The sequence below is a fragment of the Rhinolophus ferrumequinum genome, chromosome 2, assembly GCF_004115265.2.
Source record: "Rhinolophus ferrumequinum isolate MPI-CBG mRhiFer1 chromosome 2, mRhiFer1_v1.p, whole genome shotgun sequence".
Classification (NCBI taxonomy): Eukaryota; Metazoa; Chordata; class Mammalia; order Chiroptera; family Rhinolophidae; genus Rhinolophus; species Rhinolophus ferrumequinum.
The window spans coordinates 80,802,249-80,829,455 of NC_046285.1; the positions used below are offsets into that span (position 1 = coordinate 80,802,249).

A 27,207-nucleotide genomic window follows, 5' to 3' on the forward strand; every position below is an offset into this window, starting at 1 on the left:
TCAACTGTGTTGCATACTTACGGGACAGGGGCAGTAATGGTCTCTCTGAAAGCAACTTTTGGCTTCCCTGTGATACAAGGACAGCCATATTCTCTTTCCATCCTCTAAAAAGAACAGGGGAAATAATTTTTTGGTGCATTTAAATTTAAAAAACTGAAAGAAGAAAAATCCTAAGAATCTTAACTATTAGCATTTATTTAAATATAATACATAAGCATATAATGAATCTTAAATCATTTATGTATCTTACAAGGATTGGATACATGGTATTAAATAATACAAACTTCTATACATTTTATATAACTGAATTCTAATTTAGACTGACTTACTTACCTTCAGTTAATATATCCACTAACACTTCATCTTTGTTCCATTTTATTATATATTCAGTAGAATAGTATACAAGTACGAATCTGTTGTCAGAATCTTCTGCTGTCTCAACTTCAAAGATATGATCACAGCCAGAATTTTTAACCTTAAGTCAGTATATCTGGTTTTCATTGAGATATACATATGACTTTTTCCAGGAAAGTACAGGCCCCATCTGCCCATTCTTTTATCTATGTTATAATGATCTTCAAGTACTGACTTGAGAAGAAAACAAGCAAGAAATGACCTGAACAGTGGGTACTGGTGGGCCGACTTTCTCAGTAGTTTTCTCTCAGCAGGTTGTCTCCCTAAGGTTGAGACCAGGATATACTTCACCCAACTAACCATGACCTGGGGATGGATGGATGGTCTTATTGCAAATCCCCTGAGCCTTGATTCTAAAAGTTCACAATGTTTTACAATAAAAATGTTTAGAGCTCAAAAATAATTAATTTGTAACACACAGTAGAAGAAGCAGTATACCACGTCTGGATACAAAGTGAAGCTTGAAGAACCACTATTAGTTTATGGACATTAGACTGAGAATTACTGACTTTTGCTCTTAACAAAACACAGACATAAATAAGGTGAATTAACTTCTTCGTTATTCATTACCTGAGCATAGATTTCCAGGTGTAATTCTCCCATTCCAGATACAATTGTCTCTTTGCTCTCAGTGTCAAAGTGGACTTTAAATGTGGGATCTTCTCTTGTAAACCTGCCAATACCTTTTGAAAATTTTTCCAGATCATTCTTCAAAAAAAGAAAGTGATTACACATTTTACTAATCATGATAAGCAATGGTATTGTTGAAAGCACACACTGAATTAAATCAAATACATAAGCAGGGAATAAATAAAAACGATCCACCACCCAGTTCCGAGGCCGTACCCTTGTAATAGGTAAGCTTGGATACCACGCAGCCAAGAGAGCAGGACTAGCTAGCTGTTGACATTTTCTTTCCACATCAAGATACAAAACAAGTCCAAGACTTAACTCTATTCCCTTTCCTATTTGTGGAAAACTGCCCATAAAGCAGAAAGTGGAATCTTGTTACTGTGTTGTATTTTAAAAACCCTCTAATAGAATCAAAGGAATCAGCATGTTTACCAAGACTATTGTAGATTCAAGAGAGTGAAGATCAACACTGAGACTTTCAAAACAATCTGCTTGGATGTAGTTTGATGCATCTTTATTCTCCTTACTTATAATTCCCTATATGGTAAGCAGAATAATGGCCCTCTTAAGAATATGCCCTAATCCCTCCAAACCTGTGATTATTATTTTACACTATAAAGGGGACTTGGCAAAGGTGATTAAGGTTACAGACATGAATATTCTGGTGGGCCCAATGTAATCACACAGGCTTTTAAAACTGGAAGAGGAATGCAGAAGGGTAGGTCGGAGAGATGTGAAGAGGGAAGAGGCAGGAAATATTTGAAACACGAGAGGGACTCATTTTGCTGTTGCTGGCATTGAAAACAGGAAGAAGGGCCACAAACCTAGGAAGGTGGGCAGCCTCTTGAAGCTAGGAACAGCCCTCAGGTGACAGCAAGGAATGGGGACCCCAGTCCTACAACTACAAGGAGATGAATTCTGCCAACAATCTGAGTAAGCAAGGAAATAAATTGCCCCCTAGAGCCTCCAGAAAGGAACACAGCCCTGCCAGTATCTTGATTTTAGCCCATTAAGAACCAATTTCCAACCTATGCAACTATAAAATAATACACTTGTGATGTTTTAAGCCACTAAGTTTGTGGTAATTTCTTACAGCAGCAATAAAACAAACAAGCCCTGAATCACCAGTACTTCCAGGTATTATATGTGTCTGGGGCTGTGCTATGTGTTTTGTATATGTTATCTCAAGTTCTAATCACAATGCTGCAAGACAGAATTATCCACATTTTACAGGTGGAGGCAAGCAGGTACAGAGAAGTTAAATGACCTGCTCAGGGACATACAGATAGTGCAGGGCAAAGCCGAGACTGAATCCTGTGTTAGTCTAGCTCCGAAGTCTCTCCCTTTTTCCCTGCAAGAGCCAGGGCCTCCCAACTTACTAGATCATCCCTGCCTCCACTGTGGAGACTCAGAGCTTTATGCACTGACTTCATTATTTGATTTAAATTAATGTACTCCAGCAAGTAGATAATCCTGAGACACCAAAAATACCTTTTGGATATTGATGCATTTGATTTCCTCCATTGTTGTGAACCATCAAAAGTCTTACATAAATCCTCAACTTAGGAATGAAGAAGCATAATATCTTTAACTTCTAGCCCTGCATATTCTGAAGGGAAAAGTAAACCCTTTAGCAAAGACCTTGGGAGAAACTGTCACATCTGTGGTAAGATGTAAGGTTTGCCTTTCCTCAAATTTCTGAGATGGAGTGATTTAATGTTTCTTGCCACCTCAACATTATCCTTTCTATAATGAGAAGGGTCTGGAAAATCTCAAGTTCCTCAAAAGTAGCAGCTGTTAATGCATCCACAAGACAAATCACAATACGTTCTATAAATGATAGTTCCCAGATGACAAGAGGTCATAAATGCAATGCATAAATGAGTTAATTTCAATATGCCAAATTAACGTGATTGTTAAGAATGTCAAGGCAATTTAAGAAATAATTATAGTTCAAGAACAGGACTAATTGCAATGGCAAGCCAATGTGAATGCAGAACTTATTCAAGCAGTCGGCTTTGTAAAAAGTTAAAATGACATCAAATAACATCATAAATCTGTCATGTTTGAAAGTGAGAAAAACAGTATTGTTTGCAGGCTTTCCATGTTCTAATCAGATGTTTCTTTTATAACTACCACAAATCTAGAGATGTATCATAATGCATGAGGCAATTAATCTATGCAATATTCTAATATCCTCAGAGTGAGGTTTTCCTACAACTTAGGACAAATGCCTGTTTCCCCTTTTCCATCCCATTATGATCTGAATCTAGGAAGTCACACTTACCACTGTGGAACCAATGATATACCTTTACTTAGTAAAGAGTTATTAAGCAGTCTCATGAATAGTTTAATATCACCAATTTCTTCAATATACTGAGGAGTAATTACTACTAACAGACTAGCAAATTTTAAAAGGTAATTTCAATACCAAAAGAGGATACAAAGACGGTAAGCCTGCTGGTAATCACATGACACCATGTGCATTGTGGAGACCATGAAAAAGAGCTCGTCTTTATTGTGATAATCTGAGCATTAAGTCAAATGCCTACCTTGTTAGAAGGCTTCATTGCTATTGAAATGACAGGATCAGGAACATGAATTGACTCCTGAAATATTTTTTTAAAAAACAGAGAAGAATTCATATACAGTACTGTATGGGTCAAGGTCAGGGATGGATTAATTTTAATATTCTGTTTTACAATAGAACAAAGGACAGACATTAAAAATCTTCAGGCTAGACAATACATATCTTGGTCTGTTTGCATTAAATAAACGAATATATCAATATATTAATAAGTAAATAAAGGTGTCCACTTATATGATCTCTTCCCTCCCAAAACAACAAAAATATCTATTTATTTAACAGTTTAAGACCCTTAAGCTTATTGACATGTTCAATTTAACATAATCATATTAATGAATCCAAATGCTGAGATGTGGCCTTCTTATTGGTTGGTGGCTACATTTACTGTTGCTATCTTCTGACAAGTTCTTTATTTAATCAATGATCACCAATAAGAGAAACAGAGAAAGGGCACTAGATTCTTTATGCATATGATACCTCATTTAATCAATCAGAACTCTGAGAGGCAGATACTATTATCCTTATTTTACAAATAAAATCTTACAGGTATGGAAAGAAGATAAAATAGCGTGGCCAAGGGCCAGTAGGTAGTATAGGGCAGATGTGAGACTCTAACCAAGGTCTGTTTGCTTCAAAGCCTGAGCACCTCCCATAACCTCCAGTCCCTTCACGCTGCTAATGACAAGCATGTATAGAAAGCCTTGTCAATTCTACTTACAAAGCATTCCCCTTATCTAGAGCCCCCTAAAGCCTATACAGATTTAGTTATGATTTTTGTACCGTCTTAAATCAACATTAAAACCAGATATTGGAGAATATTTTATACAAAGACACTAAATATAAAATTATGAATTCATCATATGATCTAGGAACTATTATAGTGCTTATCTGTTAGGGTCGGACCAGTTCTTACATAAATGACCCATTGTAAATTTGTTCACTGCAAATTACCTATTCCCTATGTACTTATTCATATTTTTCTTTACTGAATTCAGGGGAGGGACCACCCTCAAGAACAAACAGTCATACGGTAGGACAGCCTGCTATCCTACAGGGGCAAATAGGAAGTGAGTGAAAGGAATTCAAAGGCAGGAACTGCCTGAGCATGTGTGGAGGACAGACTATTCCATGTCTTGACCGCTGTCTGGCCCATGAGCTGGACCCGGACCAGAATGGGGATTGCTTACCACAAAACCCCCTTAGAGACTATCTGATCGTACTTGATGTTCGTTCTGACATAAATCAGAATCCCTCCCTTGCCTCCTGCTGGGTGCTGGTTCTTGAAACAGGCTGTTGTCCTGTCCTGACCTGGTCAAGCACATAAAGCAATTTTCATACCTGGTAGCATTCATGTAGTACACTATGTAATTCTCTGGTGCCTGTCAGGCAAGTCGAGAATATCCACTTCATCTTGCAGCTGCCCAAGAAGGGGCTATAATGTAAGTTTCCTTTAATGAACTCTGTTAATTGCCAGACTGGAGTCACCAGCCTCTTTCTTCGGTCTTTCCCTGCCCTCCACTTACAGAGGCAGAATTTCGGTGTTGGGGGTCTTCCCTTGGTCTGAGTGTACTAACTGAACGCTCGTCCCTTCAGGGTCCATCAGCGACAAAAAGGAACCTAGTTCTACAGTGGAGGCTGTATGCAGTAAATCAGACTCACTGCATCTTGCCTTCAGAGTATGATTCCGTTCTGTTATATTATTCCCATGTCTAATCTAAATGTTAGCAGTCTGGTCTTACAGTTCTTGAGGGAAGGTTCTCCTTTCTAGTGGCTGAGTTATTGAGGAAGGAGCACTCCTTTGGGACCAGCCTGATGTTAGCTACAGCAATTAGAGAAGCACCCACCATGGGGAGGCAGATCTCAGGGCACACAAGTCAGAGCTCCACCGTCCAGATGTGTCTAGTGGAGATTCTCCCTCCATGCTAAACCTTAGAGGATTGTGGAATGATTTTACTAAGAAAAACCAGATAAGTTAGCTGACACAGAGCATTTGTCTAACTGACATTTAGAGAGCCACAACCAGTCTACAATTGATGCCTGTGGCACTCATTGAAAATTTCTGTGGTTGTTTTTTCTGAAGTACTACATGTACTACATAAAAACATACTTTTGAACTCAAGTGACCAACGGCTTTGAAATTAAACGACTTACCATAGAAAGCCCATTATTATCTTTGTTTGTGAATGTGTCTCCACTAGCACAGTCAATGCCAAACAATGCACAGATGTCTCCGGCAAATACTTCCTCAACATCCTAGATAAAGAAATAACACAAATTTGTACTTGCAAGTAATACAAATCAGAACAGGTGACTAAGAGAGTACCTGAACAATAAACATTGTACATAAACAAACATGGCAGGATCTCACCATGAATTCTATAAAGAATGAACTAGCCAGAACCAATGCAACACCAACAATCAACCATGGCAAGACGTCTTTTAATCAAGGTCCTTATTTAAACCACATCTCAATCGACAAGATTATATTTAAATAGAAACTCGGATTATATGTAAATAGAGCTATGGCATCAGTACTTGAAGGATCTACAGACTGACAGAATAGAGAGCCTCACAGCTCTTGAAGTTATTTCTATGGAATTAAAAAGCATGTTCTTTGTGTGTTGCCATAAGTACAACAGTGAGATGTGTATGACGAATATGTACAAGAAAAACTAACAAAGGAAGGATTGAAAACAAAGGCAGGAGAATGGAGTCCATTGTACTCAAAATAACCTTAATTTCTCACAGATGCACGCAGTTAAGAAAACACAGGAAATCTAAGAACAAAGCCTTGGTGCCTCTAAACTTCCTAGTTTTTGTTTTTATATACTGACAGTTCATTCATAACAGGTGTGGCTGTGAATGAGCAAGTATGTGTGAGTCTTCCTTTAATGGCTACATAGCTGTACAATTCTAGCTGCTGGCCCATAAAACAGCTGTGACAACCACTAATCCCTCTAGCCTGCCCCCTGCTGCCTATTTTACAAAACAGCAATGCTGTTAAAATTTGTTTTTAAATTTTTTATTAAAGTTTATTGGAGTGACAATTGTTAGTGAAGTTACATAGATTTCAGGTGTACAATTCTGTAATTCATCATCTATATATCACATTGTGTGTTCAATGCTGTTAAATTTTGAAAGACTGCCTATTCATCTTCCAGGAGATATAAGAAGTTATGGCCACCAAAAATTACTAAATGTTTGAAGATTTTGCTTAGACTAATAAATTTCTCCAGGAATACAGAGCTGAACTGGGAAAGGGCGAGAGTAGGAAACAAACTCATACACCCAGTATTCTTGCCAAGGCCTAACCCTATGGACTGCAGAATGTTAGGACAGATTCAGAGCCAATTCAAGAATTCAAGTCAAAATTTATCTCCCAGATCAGACCTTGAGAGGTTTTAAATCTTCAGATGGATTCTAACACCATTATGGCCCTTCTAGGGGTTGGTTCAACAAATACAAAGCTCTAACGTCAAATAGAGCTTTCACAACTGCCATATTTCAGAAAGTAAATCCGCTGAACAATGTGGGAAATTATGTGTGAATTTATTACTCTCACTTACCTCTGAGAACCACAGTTACACTGTCCTAAAAACTATTACACTCTGTAATGATAGTTCTTGAGAAAAGTACTAAATTTGTGTTCTGTGTCTTTAGGAACTAACTGTCCCTTCTCCTTAACCTTGGCCATAGAGGAAATATACAGCTAACTCACTACCAGTGTACAAACTGTGTTCTTAACAACTGCTAATTTAGCCCATACCAAAGAGCTGTATCAGAATTGTAGCACAACCAACCAAAAAGGAAGAAGCGAGGAAAACACATTCAGTTAGAAGTGATTTTCTTGTGGGGCTCAGGATACCAAGAAGGTAGGTCTATTTCACCTGCATTAGAGAAATTTCTGATCTCACAATGACCAGGTACTTGCCTCCATCATGTCAGCATGCATGCGAACCAGCCGTTGCACCCGCACTTTCTTTCCTGTTCTTGTGTTGTAGATGGTGTCACCCTTCTTCAACTCTCCTTGATAATTGCGAACGTAAGTTAACTGTCCAAATCGACCTGCCTAGAAGTCAAGATTGGGTAAGGGCAGAAAGAATTAAAAAAAAAAACTCCACAAAACATGAATCAAAATTAGGAGGAAATCTTCAAAACTACCTCCAAATACTCCATATCAATTTTAGTAGCTTTGAGTGTAGGCAAGTTAAATGGTTGTGTTGTTATTTTTGGTATTATAATTCAAGATACTAATGCTGCTTCCTCTGAAATAAAAGTTATTAGAAATAAATTTTTTAAATTATTTATATAATAAGGAAGTATCCTTTTGACTTCTAATAGTATTTCATAAATTAATTTTAATACAATAAGACAAAAACAAGGTATAATTATTGGAAAGACAACAAAAATATCATTAGAAATGGTAAAATTGTGTCATACATCTACAAGGTCTGATCAAACAATACAGTGAATGTTTAAATAAAAAAAAAATTATTACAGTAAAAGACACACTGCCATTAATTCCCCTCAAGATACTCCCCCTTGCTTCGAATACACTTATCCCATCGTTCTTGCCACTTTCTGAAGCAGTTCTGGAAGTTCTTTTCCGAGTGTCTTTAGTTGAGCTGTGATGGCTGCCTCGATGTCTTGAATCATTTTGACTTTTGGGAAGAGGCAGAAATCACACAGTGCCAGATAAGGTGAATAAGGTGGATGAGGACACACCATAATGTTTGTATGTGACTGAAATTGCCATATACCAGAAGCGATGTGTGACATGGAGCATTGTCATGATGGAGGATGATTTATGGCATACTGTAAAACACACCTTCTCTCAACTGTAGCTCACACCCAAATGACTGCACCGAACAAGTTGAAACTTGTCACGTATTGCTACTGAGGTTCAACACACCACTTCCCATGTTGAAGATCCCTGCCTTTCCGTCAGATGGCACTCGGAAACAGCATTCACTGTAACTTTTGATCACAATGAAAAGGTTTCCTGTCTCACATCGCTTCTGGTACAGCAATTTTTGTCAAATAAAAACATTATGGTGTGTCCTCTGGCTCCTCTCCAAAGTCAAAATGACCACGAAAGGTAAATGTTTTGAATCCATTCAGGACATTGAGGCAGCCACGACAGCGCAACTAAAGACACTCACGAAAGAGGACTTCCAGAACTGCTTTAGAAAGTGGCAAGAACAATGAAATAAGTGTGCTCGAAGTGAGGGGGAGTGTTTTGCGGGGGATTCATGGCAATGTGTCTTTTACTGTAATAATTTTTTTAAATTTAAACATTTACCATATTTTTTAATCACACCTTGTATTTGACTATATAAATTTTAAAGTGCTAATTGTTTTTTTAAAAAAATCAACATTAGAAAAAGTGTGTACAAATAAGTAAAACTTTGACCTTAATTTTAAAAAATGAAAGACAAAAGAAATAAGAGACAATTACAAATAGGAAATACAACAATATACTAGATTTTCCAAATCTTGTATATGGAAAAATGTTCTCTATCATTAGGAATTAAGGCAAGATGAAACATCAAAATATCATTTTTCATTTATGAAATCAGTAATGATTTAATAAATAATATTCAAGGCTGATAAAGATTCACTGACATAATCTACTACATTAATTCTAAAAGTATGAAAGCAATTTGGCAATATAAATCACTTGATATTAAAATATTCCATACCTTTAACTCAATAATCACTATTCTGGGGATCCTAAGAAAATATTCCTAAACATATTTTTTAAAGCTTTACGCATAAAAATTGCCACCGCAATGTTACTTCTATTTTTCAATTTAAAATTACTTTTTTTCTCATTATAGAGTATAAGTATATTGTAAAAATTTAAAAATAAAATCTAGGAAAAGCCCCCCAAATATAATTCCATCCCAGAAATAACCACTGTTAACATTTCTAACTTATCCACCTTTTGTCCCATTTAAAAATTTATAAACAGAAGCAACAACACAGCAAAAAGCACACCTAGTGCCCAAATCTGGGTTTCTGGGATACCATTCTCAAATAAAAGGAACCACAGCTTCTAAAGAAATGGCTGATTCCAAGGCTGGGGCAGGGACTATAGACAAAAAGCCTAGATTATCCTGTACTGGCAGAAAGTAAGGAAGCAGCCAAAAAAGCAAAACATTGGAGAATGTTTAAAAAGACACAGAAGCCAACTGAAAGAGCTCCAATGGTCAAACCTGGCCAATCTGGCCAACAAAACAAGTAACGAACTACTAGATTATAACTCAAAGTACAAAATAAATACCCATTTAAGTCCATACTGATATAAATGATTGAATAAATAAATGAGGGAGAAAAGACAACTCGCCCAACAGAAGAATCCTAAATAACTTAAGTAGATACTGCTCCCTGAAGGAGATGGAGTACAATGCCCCACATCTTAAGTGTGTGCTGTGCATACTAATTTCCTTCTAAACAGTATGAAAAGGGTGAAAAAAAAAAGTGACAGTGGAGAAAGCTATAACCAAATCTGTCATAAGAGTAATTTTGTAATAGGAATAAAATCCTAAAAGACAATTTCTACCTACCTATCGCAGTTAAATACATTAGAAAGCAACTTACCTCCAATTTAAAAGCCAGGCCTACAAATGGGTGGGAATTATCTCTTTTGGAGTTCATTAAGATTTTGGTTTTCTCTTTTGAGTCACTTAAAATAAAGGAAATATAACTCTGTGAGATGCAATATTTGATATTTCTTTTATATCAACTTATTTCATCAAAGAATATTATCTGAGAAAAAGCACATATGTGCTAAACACTTCGGACCTCACATATCAGTGAAATTTCACTGAAAGAAATCAGTAAGAATAACTTCTTGGGCTTAATGACTACATTGTGATAGGACCAGAGTAAATTAAAAAACAAAACAAAACAGGAATGGAGTGATAGAGAAAGAAAAGAAAAATAATCAATGAGAGCTTTTAAAAAAAGTTTGTTTCTTAAATCTATTTTTTTTTTATATGACTGAGAACAACTGGTCCCAAATAAGAAAATTTTCTACAATGTAAACCTTGATGAATAATAAAACAAATCATACTTCTAACTCACAGATAGCATATGGGAACCGATATAATAAATATTTTTCTATGTGCTAAAATTGCTACCCAAATAGAAATGGTGATTTTTGTAAATTATGAAAAATAACACAAACATAACAGCAATAATCAGTCTTGTATTTTTTCATAGTGCAAAGTATTTCTGCATAAACTAAGAATCAGTTTCCAAGACTTACTTCTCCTGATTGAGAATAGCATAGTTCTGGACCTCAGAGGGATTTGGGAGGTATTCTAAAACAGCATCTAAAAGAGGCTGCACTCCTTTGTTCTTCAAGGCACTTCCCAAAAAAACAGGAGTAAATGACCTATTTAGAGTAGCTCTTCGGATTGCAAGCTACAAAAGAAAAAAAAAAAAAGATTAGTAATTCCTAAAAATCACACTTTATTTCAGATCAATTTTAAACCAAGAAATGAATGAAATGAATATCCTTTGAGTACTGGCTCTAATGGAGACTAGAATCAGGTCCTCTATAACTTAAGGTCAATTAAAAAAAAAACAAAACAGTGCCTTTTTCAGGGCTAGGAAACTGCTTTCAACACTCTTAGAATGTCACTAATTTTCAACTGGGAGAAAAAAATCCACACATAGAAAATAGACACACACATAAAGCAGTATAAATGGTGTGCTAACTGTGTGAGACAGTCTGCTAATGGTGTCAGATAGAGGGAAAAGTAATAGCCACAAACAAACAAACAAACAAACAAAAAAACCCAAACCCTCTATTTAGCTAATAGGTAAATAGTTACCTATTTACCTATTTAGGGAGAGGGCACAGAACTGGGCAGCTGGGAGATGGGTGAGAGATTTTTTTTTCCTGTGTACCTTTGTATACATACTTTTTAAATGTTTAAACCACATGCAAGTATCATCTATTAAAAAATATTTAATTAACTGATGTTTTCTTTTTTAAAGAACATATATACTCACTGCTGTAGCATTTCTGTATTTATCTTCTTTCTTCTTAATAAGGATATATACCCAAGTGGTTTGTTGTTTAAGTGTGTTTTTCTCTAGAACAAACTAGGACTCGTTTCCAATTTTAAGACACTATATAACTCACTACTTAAAAAAAAATATGCCATGCCAAATGTTTTGAAGAAACCAGTTATGTTAAATAAATCTACTGATCTCATTAATAAAACCCACGCATAATAAAGCCCATGCCATGTCCCCTCCCCACAAAAAAAAAAGCAAAAAAAAAGAGCCCTCTTTTTTTTAATATAAAACTTATTTTGAGAGCACTTGCCTTTAAATCTGAAATTGAGGGGATTTTTTCTTCCAGGAACATCTCACCAAGCTGCTCGTCTGAATTAGCAACACATTCAATCAGCTCCTGCCGGTGGTCAGCTGCCGCTGCCCGGAATTCTGCTGGAATTTCTCCATATCGAACAATCTGACTAGGAAAAGAAATGTTTTATTTTGGTATTTGAAAGATATTCAATGAAACATATAAACCATCAATGAAAAAGTTAAACTAATAGCTAAAAAAATCTTTTTCGATGAGAAAGCATTCTGATATATTTGTGTTAATTTGGCCAATAAGACTAATGGCTATCTTTAAATTTCAGACAGACAGTGGGCAAAACAGGAAAAGCACTGTGGGGACAGAGCCCCAGAAAGCAGTTTCCAGGCTCTCGGCCTCATGTGGAAAGGTGCTGGCTCAGGTAGTAAATGGCCATCAGCTGTGGCTGGTTGGCCGTCAGCTGTAGCCATTGAGCCATTGGCCACTAATATAACTGCTGCGGCTACGGAGGGAAGTTGAGGAGAGAGGAGGAGAGAGAAGGAGACTGAAGGAGAGTGGAGGAGAGTGGAGGAGAGTCGGTCGGTTGGCAGCAAAGCGGACAGCAGGTCGCACGTTGTGTAAACCCAGCGAGACCATAGTGGTATGACTTCCCTACCTATGGCTCCGTGGGTGTTCCTTTTTGGCCTCACCATGTCCTGCATTCTTGTGTGGGGGGCGGGACCGGAGACCCCGCCAGACGCCCCGCACGACACATGGCGCAGCGAGCAGGGTCTCCCGCACTACAAGCACATTGCTCCAGGTTGTACCGCTAGTGAGTGGAAGAGCCAAGATTCAAACTGACCTGACTCCAAAGCCCCTGTGAGCCTTGAAAATTCTAGTAACCAAATTAATCAGAACATCAATCTCTTAAAGCAGGATCAGAGAGCTGACTCTATTCCTTTTCATTAGTAACACAACTGCTAACACAGAATACCCCATTTTGTAGTAAAAAGGTTACTAAATATGACAGACTCTTCAACGTTGGCCCCAGTTCTCCATTCCTCTAGGGGTCAAATAGGTAAGAGTTACAGATAAAATATATACAACTGAGAAGTGGATATACTTGATATTTAGAAATAGTGGTATGAAAGGTTTCAAAGTATTTTTTTAGATGGAAACCAATGTCAAAAATAACAATCTTTTCAGAAAACACATTCCTAAATAAAAAAGTAAAAGCCAACTGCAAATTGTTCTAAAAAATATTCTTCATGGCCTTTGCAGCTTAATTTCTTCCTTCCTGGTAAGCTCTCTGGTTCTTAGACTTATGTTAGAATCACCTGTGGAGTCCTTTCAAAATACACATACCCAGTGGACTAGGGTGGGGAAAGGGGGCAGGTGTATTAAGAAGTCCCATCTGTGGTTCTGATGTACAACAAAGTTTAAAAGCCTCTACTGTAGAACACAGAAACTTGTGCCCTGGTAATTCTGGGGAAGCAGACTTATTCATCTATTTACAAATATTTTTTGAGCAGCTATTATATACCAGATAGCTCCAGGGCCTTACATTCTAAGGAATGATAGACAAACTTTGTTGTCATTACTCAGCTGTCACACAAAAAGTGTGAAAAACACTTCATCCACTGAGCAGCCTCCAGCTTTTCTCTGCCTACAAGATGGGTGACAAATTCTACAGTTAACTGATCACAACTCCCTTTACCCACCTGCCAGACCAGCAACCCCAGTTGCACAGCAGAGGAAGGAAACCCCTCAAGAAGTACTTTTGGAGAAACTGCCAGGCTATTGGGGCCACTCCTCAGAACAAAGGCTCATTCATGGCTCCCCTCACTGTCCAGATCATTGTCACCCAAAGTCTAGTCTGCAGACCAGAAACGTCAGCATCACTTGGCAGCTTTCCAGAATGCAAATTCCTGGCCCCACCCTAGATCTACTGGATCAGAATCTCTGGAGGTAGATAAAATAGTGTGTTTTAACAAGCTCCCCAGGTGATTTTCCCGAATGCCACTGAGCCAATTATAGTGCTTCGTATGCAAAGGTCACCAAAAAGTTGATCGAGGGACCAAATACCATGTCAAACACTTACCAGTTTACTTCTGGTATTGCCCAACTACTTTTGCACCATTTTTAACTGCTTTTTACATATTAATCTTTTTATCTTTGTAATCCCATGAAATAGCTTGAGGAAATATTTATGATCCCTATTTTCTTCCCAGTTTTTATCACAATGCATAGGACATAACAGCTGCTTTCTAAAAGTCTGTAGAATGAATGAATGCGTGAATGAATGAGGTATTACTGGCCCAAGCTGAAGGCCTCCATGCGTGTCATAATGTGATATAAACATATTAGCCACAAAAAGTAGCATTCTCCATTGGAATAAATACTAAGCAAAATGGGAAGAAACCAGGATTAAAAGCATTAAAACAAAATCATCTTAGAGGATATTCTTCCAGCCACATTTCAAAAGGTGTTTACTCTATGTTTAAAGAACACATCCTTTTCCTTCTCTCTGATACCTTTTAAAAGTTAACATTTTAACAGTGTATTTGTAATACTTACCCAAAGTCTCCATCAAAATAGATGGCTCGTTCCTCAATAAGATCTATAATACCTTTAAAATCACCCTCCAAACCAATGGGAATCTGCACAAACGCTGCATTATGATTTAGTTTAGACCTGAAAAATAAAAATACACATAGTTACCTCTTTTTTCTCCCCAAATCCCTTTGAAATGACAAAATAAATATAAAAGAAATCAATGGCAGATGTTGGAGAACTGGGAGGGGTGTCATCAGCAGTTCAGAACATAAGATATAAAGCAGCTGGGAACAGACTGACAGTCAAACTCATCATGTTCAGGAAGCTACAACACTATTTAGACGACAAAAAGAACTCTAAAATAAGTGTTTCTCCCATCTGATCCCCAAAATACCCTGGATCAGAAACAGAAGGGGAAAGAATAGGTCAATGGTTGGTGAGCCAGGATATTAAAGGATGGTGGAATAACTATGCCCACATCTCATTCTTGAATCAGCTGACTCTAGAGAAACAGTACAGCTATCAGAAAAGAAAGTTCTTAGGGGAAAACTCTCAGACCAGGTATTTGAACCAGACACTCATCATCAGCCTGTACCCCTATCAGGCACAACCACTGAATGGAAGTTATATTCACAGGCAGGGATTTTTTCTCGAGAAGAAATATGCTCTAGGTACCACTGTTTAATCTAGACTCTAGGTGCCCATCTATAATAATGGACAGATAGGTAACTAGGAATCACCAAATATTTGAAGGAAACCAATAGCTTGAAAGAGAGGTATATGCTCAAGAAATAGTACTAGCCTCCAAGGAGAGAGTTACCAGACGAAAATAAAATGTAAAGGTCTGAGAAGCAATGATCTCTATTAATAAAGATGTTGTAGTAAAAGAAAAAGTTTATGAAAATTAACTACGTAGTTGTTGAAATTAAAAAGAAAAAAACAGGCTAAATAACAGAAGGGATGTAGATGAATATCAGATTAGTGAGCTGGAGGACTGACCTCCAGAATTCTGTGACAACCCAGTGCAAAATGCGAAGGAGACAGAAAGGATGAGAAAGCATGGTAGAAAAGACAGAGGCCAGATCCTGAAAATCTGTTTAATGGAAGTTACAAAATGAGAAAACAGGTAAAAGGGAGCGGAGCAAACCAAAGTAGTCAAATAAATGCTAAAAGAGAATTTTCCTGGAATTCTGAAAGACTTAGTAGAAAGAGTCCCTCTGTTGCCAACCGTAAGTAAAATGTAAGTAATAAAGATAAAAAGTGAAAATGTTTCATCCTACCAAGAAAATATTACAAACACCCAATAAAGAAAAAATTCACTCTCATCTTCTCAAATACATCACTTTCGTCTAAGCGCACACAGCAATACGGTCACTTAAAGTTCCTCAATACCGGATGGACACATCACTCCTGGTCTTTCCACTACCACAGACTGTGCTGCCTATATCCACCAGCTCTATCATGTGAAACTTGAGTAGGAACTCTTCAGCTCCATTTACATATTACAAAAAGTCAAAAGTGAAACTCTCTTTTCATTTATGTGAAATATATAGAAATATGCAAAATGTAACATGCTATAAACACCACTGAGTTATACCTGGTACAGAAAGGAAGTGTTGCTGTTGTCTTAGCACCTACCATATGAAAGCAAGGGAAGACAGCATACTACTTCAGGGCATTAATTAAAATTCAAGTAAAGGTTGAAATTGAAGATGATCCTCTAGATCTGTCTAAATAAACACAAAGTAGCTTTAGAATCTACTCTAGATTATAACTTCTATAATTAGAGCAAAACAGCATAAATTGCCAGATTATTTTCTGAATTCACCTTCACCCTCCCTACAATTTAAGTCGTATTTCCCCCATTCTACAGAGAAGGTAGTTGATATCACACCACAAACCCAACTACTGACTGCAGTGTTCCATTTACTGTAATAAGTCACTCACATAAATACATTTTAGAAAGAAAAAAACAAGTAAGGATAAAGCTTAATGATACTGAATTAATTGTCCTTCTGGATATAAGGTTTGTTGTCCAGATCATCACACCCCTCTCTGTCCCTTCCAAGGTTCAGTACCTCATCTGCTGCAGGGCCCGGGCTGGGTTGGAGCCCACTCGGTCCAGTTTGTTAATGAAAGTTAGAAAAGGAACACCGTAGCGCTTCATCTGCCGGTTAACAGTCATCGTCTGGCACTGCACCCCGCCAACCGCGCAGAGAACAAGGATCGCGCCATCCAACACTCTTAGGGCCCTTTCAACTTCTATTGTGAAGTCCACATGCCCTAAATGAGACAAAGGAACATGTGAGGGTCTTCAACAGCAGTCTGAATTTTTATATCACACACAATGAAAAGTTTTTGTATCTCAGCTCATTACGTAAGTCTTCTAATTAGAATATGGATTCTTTAACCACCAATACCATTCACTCACCATAAGGTCCAGGGACCAAACAAAATCACTTCAAAAAGAAACAAGGGCACAGATACCTTCGGAATCATCTGCAGAGTGTAAAAGGCAAGAACCGTCCTACTCACAATTTATTGGCACTGTTTTTCAGGGAAACCACAAAAGGATGAGATGCTCTAGGTCCCAAGTCAGATTTCTCTAATAAGAATTCAGGCACACTTTTGAGTAGTATTTGGTAATCCAAAATGAGCTGTGCCAGAGTAAAGAACTAAATGCTTTTGCCAAAACAAGCTGCAATAAAACCAAGAACTCAACTCACCGGGAGTATCTATAATGTTGATATTGACATCTTTCCACATGGTATAGGTGGCCGCTGACTGAATAGTGATTCCTCTTTGTCTCTCTAGTTCCATGGAATCCATGACAGCACCCACTCCATCTTTACCTTTCACCTAAACACAAGCACAGCAATTCAGATTTCTCTGTCCCTGCATTACAAGCACAGAAACCTTTACCGAGACGGAACCAGAACACAGGTAGTTAACTGATGTAATTTTCAGAGAAACCTAATTTGTCAAACCATCTCCTGAAGTAGCAAACCGATTACAGGTTTTGCCCTCTATTCACTGCCTAATCCCTTTTCACTGCCATTCTCAGCAACTGCTACCACAGCGCAGTCACAAAGCCCTCTCTCCCCTTCTGCACTGTTCCAGCCTGCCAGCCTCGTGCTGTTAGTCTGTGAGTAGATGTACAGAGAACAGCTTTTCCCCTGCTCTGCCACACGTGGATTTTGAGGCCTGAGTGGGAAGGATTCAGCTTTTATAGTACGTGATTTAAGATGATCTTCATCTGAATTTTTTTTCCTCCTCTTTCGCCTTCCCCCTCCCCCCACTCTGGTTCAAACTCTGGTTTCTCAGTCTAGTTGTGTAGGACGCAGCTCCCTGGCCCATGCTGGTATTATGACACTTTCGTTCCCCCTGGCTGTGGCAGTCAGTCGCAGGTCATTGGTCGGTGGCTCACAGCAGCTCACGGCAGCTCTCACCGGCTGCCGGCCGCTCACGCTGGCCAGTGGCCGCTCATGGTGGTACACGGTAGCCCACGGCAGCACACAGCAGCCCAGGGCAGCTCACGCCACCCTCCAGCTGCTCAGGGCAGCCCAGCTCCAGGGAGAGCTGTTGTTCACAATCTTAGCTGTAGAGGGCGCAGCTCACTGGGCCATGTGGGAATGGAATCAGCCACCTGGGCGTTAGGAGCAGGGCACTGCAACCACCACCCAGCCGGCCCCTGAAGAAATATTTTTAAATGCAGAGTTAAGTTATTCATTGATATGTAATTTCTTCAGGAGAGTTTCAAGCTTTTCTCAAATAATTTTTTCTGATATATGTATTTTTTAACTACTAAGTGCATACTATATATAATTTTAAACACTTTTTCCACTTAACATTATAAATATCTCTTCATAACATTGAAAATTATGTAGCTACTATTTTAACAGCTGCTTAAGGGGACATCATATTGACTTAACATTCTCAAAAGACAATCTCCTCAGGATACCCACAGAGATGGTCTCCAGACAGATTCCTCAGAGCAACATTTTAAGCCTGCTTGACCTATCCACTTTGTGATAAGATTTTGGTTAAAGATCACTGTTACTCTTCTTTAAATCTTTCAGGTTTTGTGAAGTTTATTAAACAATAACTACAAAATAAATAGCTCTCACTAATCTGGAGTCAACATGAACCACAAACCTCATGCATCTTTGCAATTCTGCCAGTGTAGTAAAGCACTCGTTCTGTTAATGTCGTTTTCCCAGAATCAATGTGAGCTGAGATTCCAATATTTCGTATCTTTTCATTAGGGATCACCCCTGACGAACACCATCGGCAAACCTTCCAATTAACCTGAAAAAACAAGAAAGCTCAAGTCAATGCACTTTTTACGAGGTAACATCAAGCAATCAGAATGGGTCTGGTGGACATCTTCCCTCCAAGGAATCTCAACACACAGAACACATCACATGAGATAGCGTGGAAAAACCAACGGAGTATATGTCTCAACCTGCAACTCCTGTAACCGAAGGAGAGACCGCAAGACAGGACAGAAAAATATACACTCTAAAAATAAATACCCAACAACTAATAGGAAATACAGTTTTTGGTTTAAATTTTACTTTGATTTTTTTTTTTCTCTTCTCCCTTATTGTAGTTCACAGCTATGTAGCAAGGATGTTTGAGGATTTATATGCTCTATGCAGCAGTGCCAATAGCTCCAAGGCAGCCCACACAAGGCTTCCAATTTCTTCAACACAAAAACAATTAATGATATTTTTCTAAAAACTTCATTTTAGTACGGGAAGGGGAGGAATCCTGCATTTCAAGGGAATCAAGGCCCAATGTAAACCCTTCCTATAGGACAACACATCAAAAGGGCACTGCAGCCACTTCTGAAAAAAGGGAAGTAGAAGACCTTGGGAAAGGGGGGTAAAGTATTAAGTGGAACCTGGGTGACAGGCACTCAGTTGATTAAATCCCGGGGATACCAGTGAGCAAAGCAAATGAGGTTTGCATGATAGCAAAGGCTCAACTCCTACCTAATCCTACATCATTCATCGTCCCCCGCAAAAGGCTGACACAAGACCATAGAAAAGTACCGGGAGGTTCGCGCGCCAAATCAAATAACCCAGGGTCGGCTAAAAGAGGGGGCAGTCAGCCTAATGACATTATAGTGGAAAGAGCACTTGACAATGAGTCGGAAGCCCTGGGTTCGAGCCCTGGACGCACTAAGTTTTCAACTGTCTTGACGTTCACTCCAGTCACTTCTTTTGCAGGTATACCAAAACCAAGAGGTTTAACCATATATAGGAGACCTGTCCAACCTCCCAGGGCACCGCGATGCTGCTCGTGAGTTGTGAAGGTACCGAGCGACTTTTCAGCGCTGAGGCAGGACGACTTGTATTCGGAGCTGTCAGTAGGGAAGTGCCAGGGAAGGAAGGGGTGTTACTGTATCTGTATCCCTGGCCCCGGAGGGCCGCAAAGTCCCGGGAGGTCCCAGGTTCAGTCTCGCCTCGCTTTCTAATACCTGCTTAACTAATACCTGCTTTCTCTGCCAGCCCAGGACGGCGAGGACCCGCGGGAGCGGCCCGCGCCCCAGAGCCGCGGTGGCGGCTGCTTCCAGCAGCCTCATGGCAAGCGCAGAACAGGCGAGAAAGTCCCGCGGCTCCGGGTCAGTTTAGCAACCCGTACCAAAACGTTAGCGTTCAAAGTCACGCCGGCAGGCAGTGCCGGAAGAGCACTTCCGGGGCGAAGGACACGGGGAAGGGAAGAGGGAGGAGCTTCCGGACTGCAGTGCAGAGCGGCGCCCTCTGTTCCCCGGGCGCCCTCTCCTGACTTGGAAGAGAAAGTGCGGTCGCTTTGTGGCGCTAATCAAGCTTTGCAAGTTCCAGAAAGATGCAGCCTTTAAACGTGGATGTTTTGTCGATGTATTAATAGCAAAGTGGAGAAATGTTTATAAAGAATTTAAGTGGAAAAAAAAGCAAACTTATTATCTGTGCTATTAGAAATATAAAAAATAATTGTCTGTAGGACATGACCTGAAAAGAACGTGGAAAAACAATGAACTATCAATTATTAGTGCTTTTTCTCATTTCAATATATTCCGTCATTGTTCGATGTTAAACGTTTTACGTAGAGTCCACATGGAAGACAGCATCCTTGATGATTCTGAGATCTCTTGGAGGCATCTCAAACTTAATGTCCAAAACGGAGCTTCTGACCTTCCTCCCAAACCCTTCCACAGAAATGGAAACTGTTCTTTGAGTTGCCCATACCAAAAAATGTCACTTTCACAGCCCTCTTTGACACCTCTGTCAGCATATGCCATAGGTACTACCTTCAAAAATAGATCCAGAACCTGCTGCTTCTGCCCACCTCTCAAGCAACTGCCACATGGACAGAATTAGTTAACAGTCCCTGCTGCTGTTCATATTCCCAACGCAGTATCTAGAGGGTCCTTTTAAGCCAGATCATGTCATTTCTCTGCTGAAAACACTCCATCCTGTGACTTCAGTGTTGCTGTTCTCTCTACTTTTTGGTAGGTTTGAAATTTTTCATAACTAATTTTTTAAAAAATCTGAAACGGCCTCTTCGCTCTCTGAGTAAGCGCGGACAAGGCCCTGATTTGAACAGCTAAGCTATTGTAGTCCTACTTCCCGTGCCCTTTGCTCCAACCACATTGGCCTCTTTGCTGATATGTGACCAGACTTTTGCTCTTTCGTGATACCAACGTGGTTCTTTTCCCTCACTTTCTTCTCTCTGTTCAAAGAGCCTCTATCAGTGAGGTGTTCCCAGGTCAACTCTTTTAAAACAGCAAGCTCCTCCCTTTCTTCTCATGCTGCTTCATTTTTCTTCAGAGCACTTCTTAGATATATTGGTATTTTACATATACCCAATGAAAATGTCAGTTCCATGAGGACAATGATTTTATTTTAATTGCTGTATCCCTTTGCATGTGCTAGGTGCTCAATAAATATTTGTTAAATGAATGAATCAGATCAAATAGAAATCAAAGCAAATTACAAGGGACAAGAAAAAGAAAAATCAGAGACTTAATAATGAATTTCAAATTTACATTTTGCATATCATCCATGTGTTAATTTGCAATAAAGGATTTGTAAGCTGTTTTGATGAATAAATTCACTAATGTTGAATATACCTTTAAATAATTTTTTTCATTTGTGGACTTTAAAAATTGTCTTTATAAGCCTTTACATGTATTTGTCTAACATATAAATTCAATACATAATTATGTAAATGGTAATAAAATTAAGGTTTTTACTTTAATTAAGATATAATTGTGTTAAATAAAAGTGTATCTATTATACTGAAATTACCATTTTAATAGTTTCCTTAAGTAAAAATTCATACTCATTATCTTGTGTGTGTGTATATATATATATATATTCATAGTTTTCTGTAATTATTATTCTGAATATATTCTTAATTATTTTTATTAATACCACTTTTAACCAAAGTAATCAAATTGTGTTTTTGCCACAGAGAAAACTGGAAGACAAAATCAAGCACTGTCCAGCTCAATTTTTATGAGTACACATTATACATTATCTGTTAAGTTCTAAAGTGGCAAAATACACACATTGACATCATCCAAACCATTTGCACATCCTGTTAATTCACAGTCATTTTATAATGTGTGAAAATAAAAATAAATATTTAGTAACCAAAGCTTTGTTTAGCTTTCATTTTTACTTAGAAATTGTCCAAGTATCCAAGGACTAATTTAACATTTTCTAAGGTTTTTTGAAAGTTCACTGAGGATTTGAAAAACTAAAATTTTAGCTAATACATTCAGTCCGTATAATAGTATTTTAATATTTTTGTAAGATCAAACCCCTATAAAAGACAGCTGTATCACAATTTTATTTAGATAAACACCATTTTATAGTTTGTAACCTTACACAATTGATGAGAGTCAATAACTTATTTGACCTATAAGATCAATATGGGAAATTCAGAAAGTTTAAATCATGAGAAGTTCAACTTCAGTTTTGTATAAACTACTACTATTTATTAGCATTGATTTTATATTATGAAACGTGGAAGAAGACATAGCGGACTTTAAATATTCATTCATTACTTTGCCCAACTCCATCACATATCAGAAATACTTAACAAATCTTTTTTAAAAATATACTTTATTAACCTTACATTCATAATTATATCATACTTAAAAGATCTTTTTAGCTTTAAACCTTTATTCTTATAACCATAACAAAGGCTATTATTTTCATTTTCACTTGTCCACATTTTATCCAAAAGCAGCACAAATAGTTTGCCTTTTTCTCTTAGACACTTTGGACTGTTTATTTGGACTAGATAGTCCTAGACTGCACATTCAACAGAATGATTTTTTTTTCTGAACTTATCTTTAAAATTTTTGAAGTGGGAAGAAAAGATAGGAACAGGAATAAGGGTTAACTAGAGCTAGTTTTATACTGTTAAAAGATAAACTGAGGTATATTAAAAAGTGTGAGTTAGAGCAAAATCGATTCAAATAGGGCAGCACTAGCCCAGAAGTGGTTAAGAGCGCTCCGGCTAGGGGAGCTAGGAAATAGACTTTTACAGAGAAGCAGCAGAAGCAAAGCAAGGAAATTCTTTGGCTATGATGTTAAGCAGTTGCCTTGCTTGGGAAAGTCTGATTGGCTGTTTGTGATTAGGTGTCTTTTAGTTTCAATTTCTTAACCTTGAAGCATCACAGGCTTAGTTAGGTTTTGCTTTGCTCACAGGGGCTCCTAAAAGCTTTAAAGCCACCTGTCTAATGGCCTCCTTGTTTAATTAATTTAATAATGCAAAAATTAAAGTGCTCATGTAAAAGGCTAATTACCTTCCCTCTTTAAGGAGAGAGGAGTTTAAATATAAGCCATACAGTTAAAAAGCCCTGAAAGGTGAGCAGTCTTCTACATAAACCAAGCGGTCTTTTTAGACGACACGAAGACTCTCTTCTCCTGAGATTTTGTTGTTTTTTTGGTGCTGTCTTCTAAGGTGCCTCTCAAGCGAAAGTCTTCTTCAACATGTCCAAGTTCCCCAAAGTGGTCAGGACATACAATTCCTTGCTCAACTTTTGCCAGAAAGTAGTGCAAATCTGTTAGCTGACAAACCCGTGAAAAACAGCCTGATGTTCTAACAAATGTAAAACATTGCTATGTCTGTCTCAGGCTGACAACTGACGTGAGAAACATGGTTAAAAGGCAATATGGGTGGATAGAGGTCTTCTTTCCCAAAGCAAACTTCTCATACACAGACAAGACTGAGGAAAGTTTTCATGTACAAGTAATAGATGGTGGGCAAGCAGACAGAAGATGGATGGTGTTTAAAGCCAAATTCACCAGAGGACAACAAAGCCTGATCAGAGCCTCCAAACCCCAGGAGACAGTAACAAGAATTACATTGGTGCCAAAGAGATCATCAGAATGCAGACTTACTGCAAAACTCATGTAATCAGGGACAGAGGGGCCTCAAGAGGTCTCAGATACGAACATTACAACCAAATTGAAGGTCCCATTCACTACAGTAAGGGTCTAGGTTGAGCCTCAGTAGAATTTCCAGTGTCCTAGCCTGATCAGCCTAAGATGATTGTCTTCATTCATTCAGGTTGCTGTAACAAAAGTACCATAGACTGGGTGGCTTATAAACAATAGAAATTTATTTCACGTAGTTCTGGGGGCTAGCAAGTCTGAAAGCAAATTGCCAGGAGATTCCATGTCTGGTGAGATCCCACTTGTAGGTTCAAAGGCAGCCAGCTTCACTCTGTCTTCCCATGGAAGAAAGGTAAGGGAGCTCTCTGGGGTCTCTTTTATAAAGGGCACTAATTCCATTCATGAGGTTTCCACCCTCGTGACACAATCATCTCCCAAAGGCCCCACCTCCAAACACCATCACACTGCTACACGCAGGGCACCATCTGATTCCAACGTGCTCCTGCCACTGCCCTGCAACAGAAAAAGGACAATGTAGTCACAAAAATAGAGTAATGAAAACCTGTCGCTGAGACTGCCAGAACCAGGAAATTCTCTGAAGTGTCAAAGAGCTTAACTACAAAACTTGGCCTTATTGTCAAGGCCACATTCACCAAATTGTTAATATCCTTGCATTCCCCAAAGACCCACAACTCCAGAAAGATCAATGGTTGTCCATAAAGAAAAAATAATATATGAACTATAAGCACAGAGAGCTTTTTTTTTATACTGGTTGACTTCAGCATTATGGTAAAAATAAATTCTGAAAACAGTCAATTTCAGCACCATATCAACAGAAAAAATGGCCATTTAATCTCTATATGTCAAGTGGCCCCCTCCTTAGGAAGCACTGTGGGATAAGATGTGTGTGTGTGTTTGTGTGTGTGTGTATTATCTAGTTTAGTTTTTATTTGATTTCTATGGTAGGCAAATTGGAAGGGAAAAAGTATCTACAAATTCTCTAATTGCTATATGATGCACAGAAGTTATACAATTTTAAGTATATGATGCACAGAAGTTATACAATTTTAAGTACAATTATTAAAGTGTTCTCATATTTGAATATAATGACTCAAGATACCAGTGTAATGATTTAGGCAAAAGGAAAATAATTACAGTGTTTACTCTTGGTTTTGCTCTATCAAGTGAATTTATACAAAAGTGTTCTTTAAAATTCACACGTTATGACAATTTCCCACTATGTTACTAAAACACGAAAGTATACATAAAGGAAAAAATTTAACGTCTTTAATACATGCTCAATTTCCATTATAAAAATTAATTAACACATATGCATCTTATTTTAGTGACTAATTAAAAGCATGAAACACCAACTAAAATTAACAGTATATGATATAGAATATTAGATGAGTATAAGCACAACCACATAATTCTACTTCCGAAGTTAAAAAAGGAAGATATAAGGATTATAGAGTGATAGTGGGTTTTCTGTTCTTTTTTTCCCCTTGAAACAACAAACTTAAGAGGTCAGATTTTTATATTCTAATAAACTTCAAACCTAACTTTTATAAAAACAGATTAATGCTTGAATTCTAGTAGAAAATGCTAGAGCTGAATTTTTAAATGGTATAATTAGAAAGGGAACAATTGAATTATTAAGTATCTTGCTCAAGCACACATATCACCTGTCTAAGAAATTTTGAGATAATCAATCACTCAGGTTTGCAGAATACCAAATGTATTTTTCTAAATGTCACAAAAAGGCTGAGCCGAGTTTCTCCAAGGACACTCCAACTTTAGAATGTTAACTGTGGAAATAGATTAAGCTGTTTGTGGAAAAGAAGAGCAGAAATATGCTACCTTAAGAAGTTAAAGAAAAAGGTCAACGTAAAGTCTGATAAATGTTAAGAATGTAAGCGAGAACAAAAAAGAACATAGTGTATAAAGAAACTATAAGAAAACTTATGTATATTAGCAATTTAAAATTTTTCTTTGCTAATGAACTATTTGATTCTTTATTTTCTTTATCAAAGTGATAACTAATTTCTCATACGATAGTACTAGTATAGTTTTGCTTTGTTTTTAAAAAAATCTTTAAGCTACCTGGCTACATAACACATAAGATTTGAGCTAAATGATTATGACCTTCATTAACATAACTCTAGTGTAGTGTTAGTGGAAAGTGATACTATTTTTTAACATTTCACTTTCTTGTAACTAATTATATAGGATGAACTAGCTCCACATTCAATCTTGAGTGTACAGAAGAATACGTGGCCAATAGGAGGATGACTGGGAGTTTGATAGAATGTTTAACAATTTTGTCACATTGCCGAAAATCAATGTTTTATTGCTAACGTAGGGACAATATAAAGCTAGCACATCCAAGAACACTGAGATATCAGATTAAAGTCTCTAAGTACAGTACTGATTTAACAATGAGATTGGTCTTATGTGTATTACCCAGCACCATTACTTTCTCTGTTAAAACAACTGAAACTAAACAAAACAAATGCAAGCCTATTTATTTTTTGTTGATTTTCACAGGGGATCCTTTGACGTTGAGTTTGTCCACAAAAACATTTGATCTTCTCCCACGTTCAGTGGCTGGATTTTGATGAGGTTTCTCCCTGAGAAATATACATATGAACATTAATACCATTTTTTAAATGGTCAATGGCTTAGAAATCAATGCAAACATATTAAAAGCCACTGTCATTTGAGGGAAGTTTTATCTTAACAGTTCCTTAATAGCTTGGAAAAACATATGGCAGACTATTTCATTTAACATTTAAGAGAGTAATAGCTGCTTTCCTGAGATAGATTGAACTGTTCACAGTTTAACCATGCTGGCCAACATGGTATCATTTAATGTTCAATTTAGCTAAAATAAACAATTTTAATTAATTGTTTAATTAAAACAATTTTAATTCAATTTTAAGTTACATCGGTCACATTTTAAATGTGATTCAATAGCTACATGTAGCTAGTGGCTACATTTTTCGACAGTACAGATACATAACACTTGCATCACTGCCAAAAATCACTGCAGAAAATTCTATCGTGCAGCGCTAGTTTACCGAAGGTGCCGATAGGACTGTAGATTTACAGATTATCTATAAAGAACTTGCTTTCTTTAACTGGTACCTAGATTTCATAGTCAAACTTACCACTGTTCACTTTTTATCAATAAACTTTTCAAAATGAGATAAATATCATCTAAAATGAATATGAAAGCACATTTTCTATAGGAAGTATTAGTGCTCTAAATAAGTAAGCAAGTATTTTAAAATAAAAAA

The 27,207-nt window shown here is 37.6% G+C and overlaps 2 protein-coding genes across 3 annotated transcripts in view; both read right to left on the minus strand.

Moving 5' to 3' along the window:
- The window catches only part of GFM1 (G elongation factor mitochondrial 1), a 39,268-nt gene extending 19,054 nt beyond the window's left edge, over positions 1 to 20,214 (minus strand). The window contains exons 1-13 of the mRNA XM_033133449.1: positions 20,011 to 20,214; positions 18,666 to 18,818; positions 17,237 to 17,369; positions 16,589 to 16,793; positions 14,532 to 14,648; positions 11,979 to 12,129; positions 10,908 to 11,065; positions 10,238 to 10,322; positions 7,566 to 7,703; positions 5,786 to 5,887; positions 3,600 to 3,656; positions 985 to 1,122; positions 22 to 104 (exon numbers count right to left, since the gene is read on the minus strand). Coding sequence (XP_032989340.1) covers positions 22 to 104; positions 985 to 1,122; positions 3,600 to 3,656; positions 5,786 to 5,887; positions 7,566 to 7,703; positions 10,238 to 10,322; positions 10,908 to 11,065; positions 11,979 to 12,129; positions 14,532 to 14,648; positions 16,589 to 16,793; positions 17,237 to 17,369; positions 18,666 to 18,818; positions 20,011 to 20,100 — 1,610 coding nt within the window. The 5' untranslated portion in view covers positions 20,101 to 20,214. The remainder of the gene's footprint in view (positions 1 to 21; positions 105 to 984; positions 1,123 to 3,599; positions 3,657 to 5,785; positions 5,888 to 7,565; positions 7,704 to 10,237; positions 10,323 to 10,907; positions 11,066 to 11,978; positions 12,130 to 14,531; positions 14,649 to 16,588; positions 16,794 to 17,236; positions 17,370 to 18,665; positions 18,819 to 20,010) is intronic.
- A 2,487-nt stretch (positions 20,215 to 22,701) lies between these two features.
- MLF1 (myeloid leukemia factor 1) overlaps positions 22,702 to 27,207 on the minus strand; it is a 44,770-nt gene continuing 40,264 nt past the window's right edge. The window contains exon 8 of one of the 2 annotated variants that reach the window (XM_033090356.1): positions 22,702 to 26,538. In XM_033090356.1, the coding sequence (XP_032946247.1) occupies positions 26,433 to 26,538 (106 nt within the window). In that variant the 3' untranslated portion in view covers positions 22,702 to 26,432. The remainder of the gene's footprint in view (positions 26,539 to 27,207) is intronic. The other variant, XM_033090365.1, reaches the window with a different exon arrangement.